Raw genomic sequence first — 18138 nt, forward strand, 5'->3', positions numbered from 1 at the left:
GATTAGTGAACCTTTTGTTTCAAAGTACATGAACATAAATCTAGTCATGGTTGATTTTTTTTCAAAAAAAACATAACCATTTTAAAGAAACATGAACATATTTTGTTAATATGAACATTTTTTGTACATATTTGTTTTCCCGCAAAAAATGAACATTTTTTTTATAAACATGAACATTCTTCCAAAATACAAGGAGCGATGAATAGGCAGACATGCTAAGGTCGTCCAACGTGCAGCGGATGGGCCTCTTTAACGGGCCAAGAAAATTCCGAGTGAGCTGATGCGGGCCCTCCACATAAGTGCCCTAACCCCCCGTTTCTAAAAAAAAGATGCCCTAACCCCCGATTCACCCTGTGGGTGCAGCGACAAAGCCCTCGTCGTGCCAGCCGTCCGTCGCCCTGATCAAGTTTCTCGTCTCTTCGCCGGCAAGCGGCGGCAGCGGTCATCAAAGTCAGGCAACGCTGTGAGTCAATTGCAAGAAATCACTATATTTATGGCTAGATTTACAGAAAACTACCAACTCGTTAATACGTTGCAAAAAACATCACAAAATTATTTAAGTTCGTTGCAAAAAGCACTAATCGAATGATTTGGCTCATTTAATCGCTTTGTGACAGGTAGGACCGAGTTGTAAGGTGCTGACTTGGCAACCAAATGTCATACACACCCCTGTATCTAAAAATGAAAAGCAATCAAACCCTCCCTCCCAATCCCCGTCCCTTGCTCCAATTAGCTCCCACCGGCTCCCGTCGCCGCGCCACCCCCACCGGCTCCCGTTGCCGCCGCCGGATCCCGTCTCCGCGCCGCCCCCACCCGCTCCCGTCGCCGCGCCGCCCCACTGGCTCCCATCGCCGCCACCGGATCCAGTCACCGCGCCGCCCCCACTGGCTCCCGTCGCCGCGCCGCGCCCACTGGCTCCCATCGCCGCCGCTGGATCCCGTCACCGCGCCGCCCCCACTGGCTCCCGTCGCCGCCGCTGGAAGCGCACCCGCTGCCTTCCCTCGATGGGGCAGACGCCGCGAGTGCTTCTGTCGTGGCAGCGCCAGAGCGGCCTACGGCTCGAGCTCATCCTCTTCAATGGAGGAGGGCGACGGGAATGGCTTGTCGAGCAGGTGGAGCTCGTCGCCTCCTCCCCCTCCACTCTCTTTGCCGACCACATCAGAGGAGGCTGCCGCTCCTCTGCTTCGGCTTCCGACGCGTGCTCCACATCGCTGCAGCACCGGCAGGCCAACGCCTCGAAAATGCGCACACCTCGGCCGCCTCCTTGTCCTCTACCGCGGCCGTACCCGTCTCCGACGCCGACGAGGGCGCCGCCGTGCCAATCGGACAGCAGGGCCAGTGCGCTGAGGTTGTCCACACCGAGGGGGCTGATTGCACTTTTTAAAAGGTCTAGGGGTTGTGTGTGTCAATGTTTTGCCAAGTCAGCTCTTAACAGCCATGCCCCACTTGTCAGAAAGTGATCAAACAGGCTAAATCACCCGATCAGTGCTTTTTGCAACGACTTAAGTGATTTTGCGGTGCTTTTTGCAACGGATTAACGAGTTGGTGGTTTTCTGCAAACCTAGCCACAAATGTAGTGGTTTCTTGCAAATGACTCCAACGCTGTGAAGGTGAGCGATTTCCTCTCTCACCACCGCCTTCTGCTACCTTTTGCTTCATGTTCATATTCGTCTAACTGTCATCTGCTAGGATTCGTGAGGGCTTTATTTGATGGGTTTCAGAGGTGATGCATGTGCGGTTTGAGGTACGTAGGTGTAGAGCGATACAGGGATATTAAAGGTTGATCATAGCATGTTCGTTTAGGTTCGGTAACCATACGCTAGTTAGATCTACTAATGTGGTAGTGAAACTATCTATTGTGTTTGTAATGTTGGCTCCATCAACTAATGTCGTGCCAATCTTTTATATGGTTTGATTGATGTACATGCACTTAGATCAAGCCTGGCTAGTACTAGATGGACTAGTTCTTTCTGAAATTACGAGTGTAGGGCATGCCTTGCTGGATAGTCACTGAGATCCTTTGAGCCGAGCTCAATCTAATGTAAAACTCACCCTTTCAAGATTGAGCTTTGTTGTAGCAGTCTAAGCTTTAACTGATTTTATTTTTTTTGCATCTGCATGTACAGTTTATTATAGCCGGGGTATTGTTGCTTATTCTTACGAGGAGTATTTTGAGGAGCCAGTGATGTTTCAGGCATACATTACTACCTCCTTAACCATAAATTTTGCATATTGAAGCTCCAAATTTAAGTGGATGAATCTTTGCAATTTGCTTGCTATGAATTTTTGAAAGTAGATCTGGTTGGTCTCGCCATTTTTATATTTTATACATATTACACAAATAATCCATTTACAAGTAATATTTATAGATATTTGTCACTAATCTGGAATTGTCCCTGGCACAAAGATTTTGGGTTACACTCTAGAAAAATGATATTGCGCTATCTGCTCCAACTCTTGGAAAATCATTTTTTCTACTAATGCATTCTTTTTGTCAGTTAGTAGTGTTGCTTATAAAAATTTACTCCACTAACTTTACTCCGCCGGATACTTCACTAGCTTTTAGGGGATCGATTAGAAATGCCCTTAGTAGTGTTGCTCATAAGAAGGTTTGAATCAAACTATAACAGGAAAATGTGGCTACTATGTAGTTATCGATGAAGCTCCTGAGTCCTGATTGACACCAAGTCTGAGAAGGTGTGCTTCGCAGAGGCAGGCAACGATGTCGTGGAGTTCCTCATCGGTCTCCTGTCCCTGCCGCTTGGCACTGTTGTCAACCTGTTGACAAAGGATCGCATGGGCGGTAGCCTTGGCAACGTGCTCAGCAGCGCGGAGAAACTGGACGCGAAATACAAGATTAAAGAGCGGCGTCTCAGCCCGGCTGTCGGCCGAGCTACGCTCTCCTGCCTACAACAGCTACTGAGTGCGCAGCTCAACAACGCAACGACACTCGCCCCTGACCCTGTTGGAACAACAACAGCCACGTCACTACCTACATCCACGTACACGATTGGGGACAACCTTTCGGTGACTCCGGCATCTTTTTTCACGACTATTTCGTTGTTGGGCATCACAGAGCTTGGCACCCTGGACCTCAGTGCACTGCAGCAAAAGACTGTAAAAATCGGCAAAGAAGAGGTGTGTGATGTGCTCTAATTTATTTCAAGACCCTAGGAACTTATTTATATTGTGATTTTGCTTAACTTGATTGATTGATGATTGATTTTTTGTTTTGTGTGTTTTGGATTTTTGAATGTAGGCGCTGGAGATACTCGTTGCTTCCCTCAAGTCGGAGACCGTCCCGACAGACGTCTTTCTGCCGAAGAAGAAGGCTCGCCGCTAGAGACTAGAGAGAAGCTCCTGAGGAAGTTAATCGGATATTACTTGGTGCTCGCTATTTTAGAATTTTAGATACCTTTTTTGACATATCATATTTGCGAGAGCAAGGAGGTAGACATGATTGACTTGGTACTGATTGCATTTATCCGATTTTTACTCCTTTGGGACATTTCGTGCTATATTTCATATAAAAATTGTTCTAGTTTTTACCCTATTCAAGTAAGTTGTTCTAGTTTCGACATTTTAAAGTTCTGCACCGTTCTGTCAACTGTGCCCAATGTTAGTTTGACGTGGCTAGACGAATCATGGAGCATTCATGCAAAATGCATCTGATGTGATAAACAGGGCGCAAGTGACCTAACCGCTTCCCCCAACTCCGACCAAACCATCTTTCAACACCTAAGCCACTCTCTTTGTTGACGCGAGTTATACTCCCTCCGTAAAGAAATACAAGAGCATTTAGGTAACTAAAGTAGTGATCTAAACGCTCTTATATTTCTTCACATAGGGAGTAGATTTCAAAGCCGTGGTGCTGGCAGCGGCTAGCACAGATGTTAGGTTGTCTCACGGGTCAAAGCTAATACCACATAATCTATCACCACTTCTGATTTCGTTCCTCCTCCGTAGTAGAAGCACGAGTTGGCCGGCCTTGAGGCAAGCTTGCCGGAGGTAAGCGATGATGACCTGACGATGCCCAACGATGAGCCGGAGTCCGTGCTCACGCGGATCCATGCCAGCTTCATCATGGGGAAGGTTCATGTGCAGTTCAACATCGTCATGGCGGAGAAGTTTCCACCGCCACCGGTGTCGGTGGTGTTGGCATTCCGACTGGCCGGCTGCCATATGTCCGGACAAAATATGTCAAAAATGTAATTAATTTGGTCCACTTTAAATGGAAACGCCTGGTTTGCATGAAATTTGTCGGGTTTATTCAAATTCCGTTTGAAATATATCCGGACGTTTGATGGTTAGGGTTAGACGGCGGCTGCCATATCAATGTTTGTGGATGCCTCACATGGACGAATACTATGTCGGGTTTAGGGGATAGCGTTGGAGATCGCCTTAATAATCTTTCACATCATGACAAAATATGTCAAAAATGTAATTAATTTGGTCCACTTTAAATGGAAACGCCTGGTTTGCATGAAATTTGTCGGGTTTATTCAAATTCCGTTTGAAATATATCCGGACGTTTGATGGTTAGGGTTAGACGGCGGCTGCCATATCAATGTTTGTGGATGCCTCACATGGACGAATACTATGTCGGGTTTAGGGGATAGCGTTGGAGATCGCCTTAATAATCTTTCACATCATGACAAGTTGTGGAATCTTAGAAAATAATCATGTACTTCTGCTTGCTGATTTCTTAGCCTTCTAGTGGGAGTATCAAAGCTTGCAACTTTGGAACTGAATTTATGGAAAATTTTGTACTAATATGGCGCTGGTAACTCTCCCCGGCAAACCTGGTATTCTTGATCCATGCAGGTGGGGGTGGCACGAAGGCATGATGCATTTTTATTCTGCTGTATCCCTTATACATGATTCGGAACCCCATGAAAACAAAGAGGTGACAATGTGTTGGACAAAGGATGTAGGAAGTAGCAAACCAACAATGTAGTGATCAAACTGTAGATGTAGAGACATTTTGTATTGACAGGATGAAGTGTGAATGAGTGATGTATCCTGTGAGCTTTTTGTAGATGCATGTCGAAGGATTAGTGCAGAATGTGTTTTATTTATCTAGAATACATATGGATGCTATGATATCTGCCATGTGATGGTTGTGTTAGAAATGGAGATTGTTTCTCTAATTTCTTACAAAAAGTAAAATCTGGTCGTGTAACAAACTCTCAGACATCACACAGTCACAGAGCATGGCAATTGCTGGAGGTGATTTTCAACAAATTGATTCACGTAGGAATTGCAATTTGCATCGATCTGCTCCGACCATGAAAAACGAGAAGCAATAACCAAGAACAATCTCACATCCTCAACAAAAGTTGTACAGATATATTGCTAATATATAGATTTGCCAAAGGAATAAACAAATGCATAACAATGCAAAATTTATACAAAAGAGAATCCAATATCGCACTCCTGTTATAAGATGTCAATATCTCAAGGTCTGCTGCCGTCCTCCGCGGTTGATTCTGCTGGCGCCACTCCTCTGGTACGGATGGTGGCGGCGGCGCGGTGCAGACGTGGATGACTCGGCTTCGGACACCAGGGGCGACGGAGCCGGCGTGCTGGGCGTCGGGGTCGATGGTGTGTAATACGGCGACGTGCACGACTCCGTGTCCGACGGAGTATAGCCCGGCGACGGCAGAGGGCTCGACGGAGTGCAATCCTTGGAGCTCGCGAGCGGGGGAGGGCTCGACGGCGTGTGCTCCTCGTTGCGCTGGACAGACGACTGGCTATGGCACTCGCTGCCGACGCCGGAGCCCGGAAAGAAGGCGGCGTCCGTGGACTTCAGCATGAGGCCGTAATGGGACGGCGGCGAGGGCGCACCCGGGGTGTACGACGGTGTCATGTCCTCCTCGTGGTGGTCGGCAGACGACGGGTTGTGGCACCCGCGGCGGCCGCCGAAGCTCGGGGGAAAGGGGTCTCCGAGCATGAGGCCGCACTGGGATGGAGGAGAGGGGGCCCCCGGGGAGTACGACGGCGGCGTGTCCTCCTCGACGTCCTCGTAGTAGTAGTTGGCAAACGACGGGTTGCGGCACTCACCGTCGACGCGGAAGCCCAGGTAGACGGGGGCGCCCAGCATGTGGCCGCAGTGGGACGGAGGTGAGCGCGCAACCGCGGTGTAGGACGGCAGCCAGCGTACGGAGGCGCCGCTGGAGCCGGGCGCGAGCGCCATCGTCGCCGCCTGATGGCAGTGGATCAAGAACTGAAGCGCGTACGATCGATGCGGTCAGACCAAACAAAAAAGGTGGAGAGGAAAAGCGCGAAAGAATCAGCTGGGGTGGGGGGATAATATGGCCGTCGTGGCGTGGCGGTCACGCTCCAAGTTCTTCCCGGAGTCGGATTTGAAATCCCCAGCGTCGCCATCGCCATGGCGGCAACACGCCGTAACGCGGCGGGAGCGAGCAATCCGACTGTCACCGAGACACGACTGATTTCTCTTCAGTTCAGAGCGCGCAGAAACTCTGAGGGTGGGCTAAGAAGGAATCCAAATGACGACGCGTGGGCCGGTTGGGTTCACGGGCCGAAGCCTCCATTCTTCATCTCTCGTTTTCCATGTACGATTGTCTCAAAAAAAAAATCAGTCATGTACGAGAAGCCTCTGGTCGCGGGAGGCGATTACTCCGGCGAGTTAGAGCAACTTTAGCAGACCCCACGAAATCTCGATCCGCAAAACACGTTTGCAATTTCACGAAGATCTCGTTTGCAGGTCGAAACTAACGTGGCCGAACATAAACCGTAGATAAAACTACATAATTTGAAAAAGCAGTTTCGCGGGAAAAACTGTACCTCGTGGACGTGAGTAGTTCATCATGTACTACATATATTTTATATGATCAAACACTACAAACACTAGTTCATACTATATACTACGTCAGTATTAGTACCATAGGGGTGGAGATCTCACGACAGCGAGCTCGCGGCCATGGATGACGCCGTGGAGGTGCTCATTCCTCCTCGTCGGAGCTGCCGAGGTCGATGTACTTCACCCTCTGCTCCTCGCGGATGTGCCGCCACTTGTCGTCCTTCTCCTTGGCAGCAAGGTTGGCCGCGGCCGCCTGCCGGAACTGGAGGTCTTCGAGCTCCTCGTGGTGGCGCCGGTGCTCCGCCTTCTCGTACACGCTCCGCTGCCGCAACCGCGTGGACGTCGGCGACGAAGTCCTCCGGCCCGACGACTCCGCGGCGGCCGAGCTCCTCGGGCTCCTCCTTGACGGGGACAAACTCGAAGTCCTCCGACTCCTTCGACCACTTCCTCTTCACGGGGAGAAGGCCCTCGTCGGAAGAGTAGGAGCTCCCGGCGTAGGAAGATCTCGCCGCGGACGAGAAGGACGCGACAGAGGACGGGGTACGGCCGTGCCGACGGTCGTACTCGTCCGTCTCGCGGATGCGAAAGCTCGGCGGCGGCGAGAGGCCGCGGTTGATCCACTTCCTCACCCCACGCTTCCTCGCGCCGTCCGACCGGACGCGCCACTCGCGCTCAGGGTTGCTTCCGTCGCCGGATCTGCTGCCGGAGCCGCGTCCAGAGATCGAGGCGGAAGGTGGTCGCCGGCGGCGAGAAATGTGGAGAAGGGGGGTGGGGAATTGCGTGGCTCGATGGCGGCTGGGGATAGGGTTTCGACTCACAAACGCGCCGCGGAACCGTAGATATAGTGGTCGGGTAATGCGGTTTGCGGGCCGCGGCAAATTTTTTTTTACGAGACGGGCGAGTATGCGGGCTCTATTCTGATCGAAAAATTAGGCTAAGCCCATATACTTACCGGAATTTTGCGGTTTCGTATTTTTTGCAGGGTCTGCTAGAGTTGCTCTTATACCTGACAAATCACTAGGTGATTCCCAAAACCGCATCTCACCCGTTTAACCGCGTGCAGCTTGTTTTTTTGTGTGCATTGTCTGGTATTTTCGTCAAACAGAGAGGCTGCACGCGCGCACCTGCTTGCACGCGCTCACCTGAAATTGTGGTTCGCTGTGACGTGCGATGCTATATCCATGAATAAAAAATATACTTTCTCTTTTCGGTTTATAAGGTTTATTTAACTTTTTTTCAATTTAAAGGGCTTATCTCCATTTTATTTTTAGTTTTCGAGGCGCATTAAATCTTTGCATGTAAGAATTAAAAAAGAACACATCAATGCATGTAATGTTTCTACTCATCTAGTGGCCAAGCATGCATGCATTGCAATTAATCCAAATTAATGCATGAGTTTAATTTGAGTAGTTTTGTAAAGTACGAGATACATTCCTTCACTCACAAAATGCCTTGGCTGATGAGATTTCAGATTTGAGCCCTATAAACCGGAAATGAGGGGGTAAATAGATATTTTCTTATAAAAAATAGAGGAATATAAATTTATAATTGCCATGATCTAAAATAATGAAAATTGTCATGCTACTTTATAAAACTGCCATTTCTCTAATTTATAAATTTACAATGGTATGATTTAGAAAAAAGTGCCATGTGATCTACTTTTTAAATAAATTTTTGCGGTGGAGATGTTTCACTGTGCAAACAATGCCATGTTGGAGAACATTTTTACTTTATTTTTGCCATGCACCAAACACAAAATGACATGCTACAATTTTTTGATTTATTTTGTCCACTTTACAAAAATCATGAAAAATGGCATGCCAAGGAAAAAATAAAACTGTCATGCCAATAAAAAAAAGGTCATCCTCTTAATAATAGAAATGCCATGCTCTCAAATAATAAAACTTACATATTGTTAATACTAAAATTGCGGGTTTGAAATGGCTTTGATAGCAACCTTTCCATTAGTGTTTTGCTCATTTAAGGAAATGATTTCCATGATAAGTTATACGCGCACTCACATGGGCTAATGGTTAATGTTTGCATTGGTAAATCATGAGTGATTATTGGGTATATATATAGTGTTATCTATTCGTAAATCTTGCAATTGTTTCGGTTAACGTCTTGGTGCATTTTTATCATGTATTCCTATTACTGTTCAGATTAAATAGATTTATTTTGTAAACAATACGTAGTCATTTGGCTCGAGTAATATCATGACCATACTCGATACTGTGATTTTCAAAGAATGTACAAAAAAAACTTAAAGCATACATTTTATTAAATTTTATTTGTTTGCTAATATTGGAATGCTAACTTCACATTTTTCTCTTCCTGTATTGCATCAATTGGAAAGTCATTAATGGACTACTCAAATGACAACACATAGAGGTTGTTTGGTTTGTACCCCACACTGGCCTTACCAATCTTGGCTCGCCAAATAATTGGCGTAGGATTTTGCCTCTCGTGCCTGGGCATAATATTGGCTTAGAATTGAACTAGGGTTGTCATAGAAGTGTAGGCGCACCAATTTTTTGGTCTCCATCCAAGTGACCACCAAGGTGGGGTCAACGCTCAATTCTTCTGCAGGGCAAGTGAGGGCAATGATCCAAAACAGCTCCATAACCACTTGTATAGTTACAGTTAGTTGAGTTTTTCTCTTTGTTTATCCATGTTCTTTGTTTCACACTTGTATAATGTCAGCATGCATTGCACAAGCCTTGAGAAGTAACGACAATCATGCTGAAACCATGGATGGCACTAGTAACTTCTATTAGAATGTGAACCAACTTGTGGTTAGATGGTTAGGATGATGTAGACCGAAGCTCAAGGTGAGACCCGATCCGTTGTTGGGGCCCGATCTTTCACGACACTCCACCACCAGCAGTAGCAACCTCTCGCCCGTGCACGCGATGTACACGAAGTAGAGGGTTTGAACCTTGCGGCCCAACACGAGAAAACCAATCTTGACGAAGGTACTCACGCGCAAAACAATTTCCACGAAAAGAAATCGCAAAACAGAGATTTTCTGAAGATACCTCCAAAACTTGTACGGGTGTGTCTACCCTAAAAAACACATTGTGTCTATTTCATATAAAAAATAACTGCTTTTACATGGACCAGACCTAGCTATTTATAGAAATAACTTGGAAGAGGCACACACATGTACCTCCTAAAGGCTGGACTCTTTCTAGATTTAAACTAACTTGCCTTTTACATCTCGGCAAGCATGCAAAGACCTACTAAAATAAAGTTTGACTATTTTATTTGATTGCTCCTTGATCTATTTTTTCCAACATGGCGGCCCCCACCCAGACTCATTTAAACTCATGATCTTCCACGTGATAAACTTCCATCTGCGTGTAACTTTTGGTCGTTCAGGTGGCTGTAACCGTCCAAAGAAATAATTAACGTGATTTATTCCCTTTGAGAAGGAATTAAACTCTTGCACATCCACGCAGTACACAACTTGATGGCTTCTAATTAACTTTTGGCTGGACCCACACCCATGCATGTGTGCTCCTTCACGTCCTGATTTAGGGGAATATAGAAACATAACTCCATACTTGCTCATTATTTGTACAACTGTGTCACGCTTAGATGTGATGCCTACAAATTCATCTTCATCTTGAAAAACATCTGTAGCATATTCAGTACTAGATGAACATGTTGTTGTATCAACAGTGATCATCGCACTTAAATTACACGCGTCCATATCATAGGAGGACAGTGGTATCCCCGGCCCACTTGAATTCAAGTCCTAGACTTGACACCGATGCTCGCATTTTTCTGAATTTATTCCAGGTCTTCCGGCGATGTGTGCTCTGGAGGAGAGACGTTGTCGTCGACTACCAAGGCGTCTATGGCAACTTCGTCAATCTCAAGATGATGTGTCCGCTCAGTCTCCCGGAGGTGCTCATAGGGGTAGGTTGTGCATGCGTGCGTTCATAAAGGTGAGTGTATGTACATATATACGAGCATCTGTATTATGTTAAAAAAAACTTCTATTAGGACAAACAGAATATATAATCACATTTCTAGGGTTGGATTAAGAAGTCAATAACCATTTATATAGTACTAAAAGAAGTTGCTAAACAGTTCCTATCCATGATTAGTGATCTAAAGCCAGTGCATCATGCATCATGCACTCCAAATGATTAAACAAGTTTACAAAATCCAGTGCTTACTGGTTTGGCAAGCCTCGCCACTGCATGGTGGTACACACATTATACATATACTAAATCTAACCAGGATTCTTTTTTTTACTGTTTTTTGACTTTTTTTATCAGTAAAAAAACCGGCCAATGGGAGGCCGCCACGTTAATTACTGGGGGATATTGCGGTGTACGCTTTGAAGTGTATCCAGCGATTGTTTTGGTTGGATTGGCTCTGTTGGCCGGATATACTTTGTCCAGCTGAGTCGGTTGCCGCTTGATTCGTTGTTTCCAGACTCACCGCTCCAATCGCTCTCTCTAGAAAATGGCATCGTTAGACATACCTATATAAAGGCTGCACGGCTGCCTCGCTTCCCACCGCCACCGCTGCAGAACAGTCAACCGCTGCTCCACCGCCGTCGCAATCCGTCGTCACACCACGTTCTCGGCATCCACCACCGCCTCCACCGATGGCCTGATCCGGTTTTCGTCCCGCTCCTCGGCTTCTCGATGCCCCAACGTCGCCTCTCACCTCCGACCTCTTCCAGCGCCCTCCCCGTTCCCGTACGGCCTCCTCCAACGACCTCACTAACTAGGTTCGTCGTCTACTCTACACCGATGCTGAGCTGCCTGTAACGTGTTCGGTCAATTGCCCCAACCGAGCCAAGTCTATATACCGGACCAGCGTGGAGCGAGTTTGGCCGCCGGGACCTCCAAAACGGCGCTTGATGTTCGAAAACCTCTCGTGTGCAGGCCACCCTGGTTACTGTCGATGGGAACTATAGCGAGCGCCCACGGCGTTGGCGCTGACGAGGAGGTCTCGAGAATACGGAGATGTGGCCTGACCGCTCGAGCTTGCTTCTGCTTTTCCAGGAACCACCAGCGTAAGTCTTCACCTATGGTTTGATTGTATATTTTTAGTTATATACAAATTTTGCAAATCTTTGTGAATCATCCCCTCTCGCGAGCACCTCGATGTTGTCTCGCAGGTCCAACGCCTTCATAGCCTCCGGCCACCTGCAGCAACCCCAGGGTTGGCGTTGTGTCCCAGGCTGCGGGACAGCCCTGCTCCGGCAGCCTCGCCTAGCAGCTCTGGCACACGTGCAGGACGCGTCCCTGCCGTTCCCGTGCGACCATGAAGTTGTGGAGGATGCCCCCTTCCATTGTGGAGATGGTTTCTATTGCGCTAGAGGGAGTTTCATTTGTCGCCGAAAAATTCTCAATCCTTTAGTACAACTGCGGCTCTCTTCAATCATCCATTATTCAGGTTTATGGAACTACAGTTCTTTACTGAGTAGCGAGCACTTCTTTTCTCAATGCTCTTTTTCCAGTTAGTGACATACTGTCAGCGATCATTTGGTGCTGATGTTTCAACCTTGCCCCTAATTTATCCCTTGATTTTCTCTTCCAGTGTATGAGATCTTGGGTGAGTGCTACTATGATAGAAGATGCGTAAATAATGTTTTAGTAATGGATGTTGGTTGCCTTTGTGAGAAGCTCTCAGGTAAAAAATAGATGCAAGATGATTGTTTTGAAGTACCAATGCACATTGCAATACACGTATCTACTTTAAATTCGTTAGGGACAACTAGATGCATGTGTATCATTCTTTCAAGGTTTCTGGTTTGATGAAATATAAGCTTTGTACATTGGGTACATTATGTAGACTGTATTAAGTTCAGGAAGTAAAGTAACTTATTAGCTCACAGAGTTCCGGTCTGGACCGAGACCATATGTTCCTGCCATGAACAGTTAAATCCAGAAAATATCAAAATATTCAGAAAATTATGAGTTTTTTCTAACGGACAGACATCTTCTGGTTTTCCCTTTGTTTGGTCCAGTACCCTGTACTCCAAAACAATCAGATGTCCCATCTGTTGAGCAGACTTGAAAATCAGAGGGTTACTGAAGTATTGGAGTAAACTGAATAGGGAGCCACACCCATTACTGGATGGGTCGGAAGCAATTTGTTCAAATTTCTGGAGTACTCAATTTTCTATGATATGCCTGTGCTCTTGTATCGTGCTAACGAAAGCTATTTTGCCGTTGTGGTATTTGGTTACACATCCAGCCCAGCTATTAGATTGTTATAGGCTATTTGTTTCTCTATTTTTGGTTGTGCTTCCTGATTGACAGTATATGTTCTGCTGCAGGCTGTGTACAAGGAAACAGTATGGTCGTATCCCTTGGTGGTTATCCTTGCAGGTGCTTATGTATTGATCAATCGATTTTAGATTATTGTTGATCGTGATGGTTCATGGACCTGAGTACCTGGCACTGACCCCCTTCCATGTGATGCAGCAGGCATGAGCACGGGGACAAAAACTAATTGCAGGCCAGGGAGGTTAGTATAAGGCAAGCTGTTTAAATTTCCATGATGCAACACCCATCAAGTATTCAGTTGGGATTTCAAAACCGGGATAACTAAATACTGGGAGATGATAGACAATTTTCCAGGTAACTCTTGTGATTTTTGAATGTAGGACCTGAATAGTTGATGTGTGTAGCAGAAGAATGCAGAGCGACTAATTATTTGAGATAATTTTTTAACCTCAGATAGGATAATGTGGGATATTATTGGTTCATCATGTCTGCACTAAGAAGGCAATGAACATGAACCAAATAATTGATCCGACTTAATTTTCTTTGTTTGCTCTATGTATGGTAACACGTCTCTGTCATGCTTATTCTTAACTGCCACATTTATGGACAAGAACTCATTAGTTAGTTTAGTTCCTCTTTTCTGTTCTACACTTATAGCATTAAGGGCATCGTGCGATAGTTAGCAGGTTCTTTTTGTGGTTGGTCAGGACATCCTGCTACATAGTTCGACCATTTTATTTAGTATAATTGAGAAACACGTCACTTGATTTTTCTTTCAAGTTACATTGATGAGACAATAGATTGGCTATATAGTGTAAGTTTGTAGCATGACTGTGAGGTCTATTGCCCCCTAAAGTTTCATATATTGCATTACCTCAGTTCTTTTAATGATGTTTAGATAGATTGATTTTCGTTCATTCATTATGCATTGCAATGTTAACTTCCTCACTACCCATTAATTTCCAATGTTCATATGTGAAGACATGCTCATATGCACTTCTACGTCTCACATGGTTAACCCTTTTTTGGAATAGAAAGGCAGGATGGATATTGTTTCAGTGTAGGTATTCTTTAGTCTTCAGTGTCAATTGCCCGACCCTTGAGCTCATTATCTCCCATTCGTTCAAGACAACAAGATAAAGAAATAGCATGTCATGTGCATCCATTGAGAAATAGTTCTGAATTAGCCTACTGAAAACTATTGTAGTATATAGTTTGAGGAGGAACAATGTATTGTGAAAATTAGTGATTTTTCACTAATAGGACGGTTACTAATTTGGAGTGTAATTTCACTCATTTATGTAGTAACTCTGATCCTACTATGCTGCTACATGTGGTCTGGAACAAAAAAAAAAATTGTTATGAAGCACATGGATTATAGAGGTGGTAATAATGAAGTATCCTTATAAGGTGTTTGGTTCACACTTCTGTAACGTAGCGTCGTAGCCTAAGTTCTGAATTGTTTTGCAGCTCTGCCTTGGTTGTTACTCACCTTCACTCCACTCTCCATTAGCCATGTCACATTGGCTAGCGTTGTAGAGAGGTCGCCTAGAGATGATCTCAAATTGCTCACATGCCGGAACATTGATGAGAAAAATCAACTGTGCTCCTCTATCTACTGTCCGACACCTCCACCTTACATAATCCTAGGCCTCATGCAAAATGAATGTATGTTCTTGAGATCCTGCCTAAAATATGGCAGAGGGACTTCAGAAAGGTTGCCCATGTATAATACAGTAAAGCTGACATATTCAGTGATCAAGTGGTGGTATATTGAATTATAATCTGACATGTTATCTTGAGTAGACCGTCATCATGCAGATTCGTGTTTTACTGAATACCCTGTACTGAAATATTCACATGCTATGTTGCTTTCTAAACTAAGTGCTACATTTGTTTAGCGTAGTATATGCCGATTAAGTGCTAAACCACAACAAAGTCATGTGCAAGAATTTGCACGAGCTTTAAATCATATCATCACCGGTATCATCTTGCTGGCGGCCGCACTAGAATGGTATAAGATGGCAATGGTTGTAACATGCCTGGTCTTGGTATGAGATAGCAATGTGTACATCTTTCTTTGTAAATATATATTGACTACAGCGTTCAATCTTATTAGTAAATTGCCAGTGCGTACATCCTTTTGTGCAAGATGCATCACATAGGGTGAGAATAAATGTATCCTTTCCAGTTTGCTTCTATGTGTTACTTCTTATATGCAACAAAGTTTTAAGATGTAATGTCTTTTTTCCGTTTGGAAAGCTGATTATTGTACAATGCAAATGAATGAAATATAAACCCTCTTTGAGGGTATATAGTTGACAATCCACATAGTACTTATTTAAAATTCACTGCATATAACAAAGACACCATCTATAAGCATTACATATTGCCGGGGTGCGGCGTGCCTCCGCACGGGTATAGCTAGTATACATTATTACCTTTTGAAGCTCATCTCATTGATGATCCATAGCAATATGCTTGCGGAAGTTATAACCATGCTCATTTTTATCCATGTGATCTAAAAGCATCTGAGTGATTCATTTTGGCCTTTGATTTGTGGGCACAATAACATTGTTCACAACACATAGAAACACAATGAGTTGTAGTTGGCAGGCACAAGCATTGCTTGCATCTCTCCAAAACCAGTCCTAGCTAAGTCATAACCCCCACAAGCCTCTTTATAGTGCTCACTGTGACCTCATACAATGATCATCCAGGACATGCCCTTTGCTATTTAGGAAAACCCATCAAATGATTGAGTAAGCGCTAGTTGAAAGACTGCCCATTAGGCCATTACACACTTATATTCTGTAGTAGTCAAAACATATTAAATATATTTTATACACCTCTTTGAGGAGAATAATTACATCTTTGTTCTAGATGGAGCTAATTAGGCTTATGCCTACCATACCAATTGATCATTAAGGAAGAAGCTTCTCTTATGTGTATCACCATGATCAGATGGCATCATACGCACAAAACTCATTCTATCAACTATGCTAGCAAAGGTTCTAATTCTTCGGTAAACTAAATTCATCATAGTCATCTAGGGATAGGAACACCTCATCTAAGCATGAAAATTCCATGTCATCCTTGTGTGGAAGATCACTTGCGAATCATAGCTTGGCTCAAACACCCGGCATTACCACCCAATTCCTGCATCCATGCATGTTGGCACGTTTGTCATGCATATATTATGATGCTAAATGCATAGTTTAACAAAATGCTAGATACAATAACATGTACTCAGATTGTCTGGGTTGCCTTTCTTCTTGCGAGGCCACTTGTGTGAACTACCTGAAGTGCTCTTACTATACCCCCATTCACGTAAGTAAGTGGTACTCGTGCATCACCCAGGTTATTTTGGTCGCCTGAAAGGGCTCCCCAATGGAGAAGATGAACGTCTTCTTCAGACCGACATTAGAACCGCCACTACTTACTGCCCCATCAGTACCGATGGGACTCCAGTACCATTTCGTGAGGTCCTACTATGTGTTGCATGGCTGATTATGTTATACAGTATGTGTTTGTTTAATTAGTGATATAGGGATTGTGTATGCTGATCTGAAACTAGCTCAAGTTTATACTGAACTGTCAATTCTAACACCCACTCATCGAAACAATGAACCGAGAGACACCAAAAGCAACATTGGCAGAATCTTTGATTCATCACGGCAGCAGCCGCACAAGAAAAATATGCCATCACGACTAAATTCAAGTGATATTGAAAAACATATCCTTTCTATCATAATGATATATGATAATGAAAAATTCTGAATTACTATTAGTGGACAATGGCTTCACTCTTGACTCTTGAGGAAGACATCCGTCAGCACGGTCTTGGACTGGAGGGAAGCAGCGAGTATCCTCAGCGCCTACAAAATTCCAACGCATGCAGGGGAAAATAAAATCAATCACCAGCAGTTCAGAAGTCCTAGTCAGAAACCGAAGGACGCCACGTACATACCTCTTCCTTGCCGATCTTCACGGTTTTCTCCTGCAGCGTGCTGAGGTCCTCGCCACCAAATTGTGCGAACTGCGCGATGCCCAGAAGCGACATGGTCGTGAAAAAAGAAGCCGGAGTCACCGAGAGGTCGTCCCCGACAGTGTACGTGGCCGTGGGTAGCGACGGCGTCGTTAATGTTCCCGCGGCGGCAGCATTGTACGTGGAACTGGTGCAATGGCAGCAGGTTCGGCCGTTGATGAGGTGCGCGCTCAGCAGCTGCTGCAGGCGGGAGAGCGCGGCGGGGGTGACGGCCGGGCTGAGGCGCCGCTCCTTGCCCTTGTAGCCGGCGTCCATCTTCTCCACGCTGCCGAGGACGTTGCCGATGCTGCCGACCATGCGCTCCTTGGTCAGCAGATCGACGACGGTGCCCAGCGGCAGGGACAGGAGGCCGGTGAGGAACTCCACGACGTCGCTTCCGGCCTCGGCGAACCACACCTTCTGAGTCTTGGTGTCGATCACGAGCTTGATCGGTAACCCCGCCGCCAAAGTCGCTGCGGCTGCCCCCTGTACAGCTATCTCGTCATCGTCATCCTCATCCTCCGATCCCCACTCCGGCGCACTAGCATCATCCGATTCCGACGACATCGCCGCCCGCTGGCGGCGAGGCATTTTAAGTCACGGCGCAGGCGCTCAGCGGCGGTGTGCAAAGGTGAAGGTCGAGGAGAGAGCAGTCGATCAGGGAGCGGCGGCGGCTAGCTAGGGTTTAGATGGTGCGGATGCAGATGAGCACGCGCACGAATTTATCCTAGGCGTCAGACTACCATGGTATGCACCCATCAGACCTGTCATACGCCATCGGATTGGAAGTAATATGGACGTCCGATGTGTTGTGTGCGCGCGTGGTGATGCCTAGGCATGCAGCTTGTTTGGATAGACACTAGTAACAGCGATTTTCTTTCCATAACTGCTTGCGTAAATCACATCTTCTACAGTAATTTGTTACCATATTTCATGGGATTAGCTCCGATGGTTAGCAGGCGGTCCTCTTCCTTGGGAAGCAAATATTGTTCCATTATTATTTAGATTGGCTTCCTTAACAAAAAAAT

General features: G+C 45.8%; 3 protein-coding genes across 3 annotated transcripts; 2 read left to right on the forward strand and 1 right to left on the reverse strand.

Annotated features, from left to right (window-relative positions):
• Positions 1-2480: 2480 nt before the first annotated feature.
• Positions 2481-3548, forward strand: LOC119271916. Its single transcript, XM_037553556.1, has 3 exons — positions 2481-2493; positions 2672-3138; positions 3260-3548. The coding sequence occupies exons 1-3, from the start codon at positions 2481-2483 to the stop codon at positions 3341-3343; spliced, it is 564 nt and encodes a 187-aa protein (XP_037409453.1). The 3' UTR covers positions 3344-3548.
• A 7841-nt stretch (positions 3549-11389) lies between these two features.
• On the forward strand, positions 11390-13545 carry LOC119271200. The gene is made up of 5 exons (XM_037553116.1): positions 11390-11576; positions 11734-12247; positions 12392-12484; positions 13134-13185; positions 13285-13545. Exons 2-5 carry the CDS (start codon positions 11956-11958, stop codon positions 13307-13309), a joined length of 462 nt encoding a protein of 153 aa, XP_037409013.1. The 5' UTR covers positions 11390-11576; positions 11734-11955; the 3' UTR covers positions 13310-13545.
• Positions 13546-15911: 2366 nt separating this feature from the next.
• On the reverse strand, positions 15912-17846 carry LOC119271201. Its single transcript, XM_037553117.1, has 3 exons — positions 17054-17846; positions 16869-16961; positions 15912-16242 (listed from the first exon to the last, which is right to left on the reverse strand). Exons 1-2 carry the CDS (start codon positions 17699-17701, stop codon positions 16887-16889), a joined length of 723 nt encoding a protein of 240 aa, XP_037409014.1. The 5' UTR covers positions 17702-17846; the 3' UTR covers positions 15912-16242; positions 16869-16886.
• Between the last annotated feature and the right edge of the window lie 292 nt (positions 17847-18138).

The sequence above is a fragment of the Triticum dicoccoides genome, chromosome 3A (assembly GCF_002162155.2).
Source record: "Triticum dicoccoides isolate Atlit2015 ecotype Zavitan chromosome 3A, WEW_v2.0, whole genome shotgun sequence".
Lineage (NCBI taxonomy): Eukaryota > Viridiplantae > Streptophyta > Magnoliopsida > Poales > Poaceae > Triticum > Triticum dicoccoides.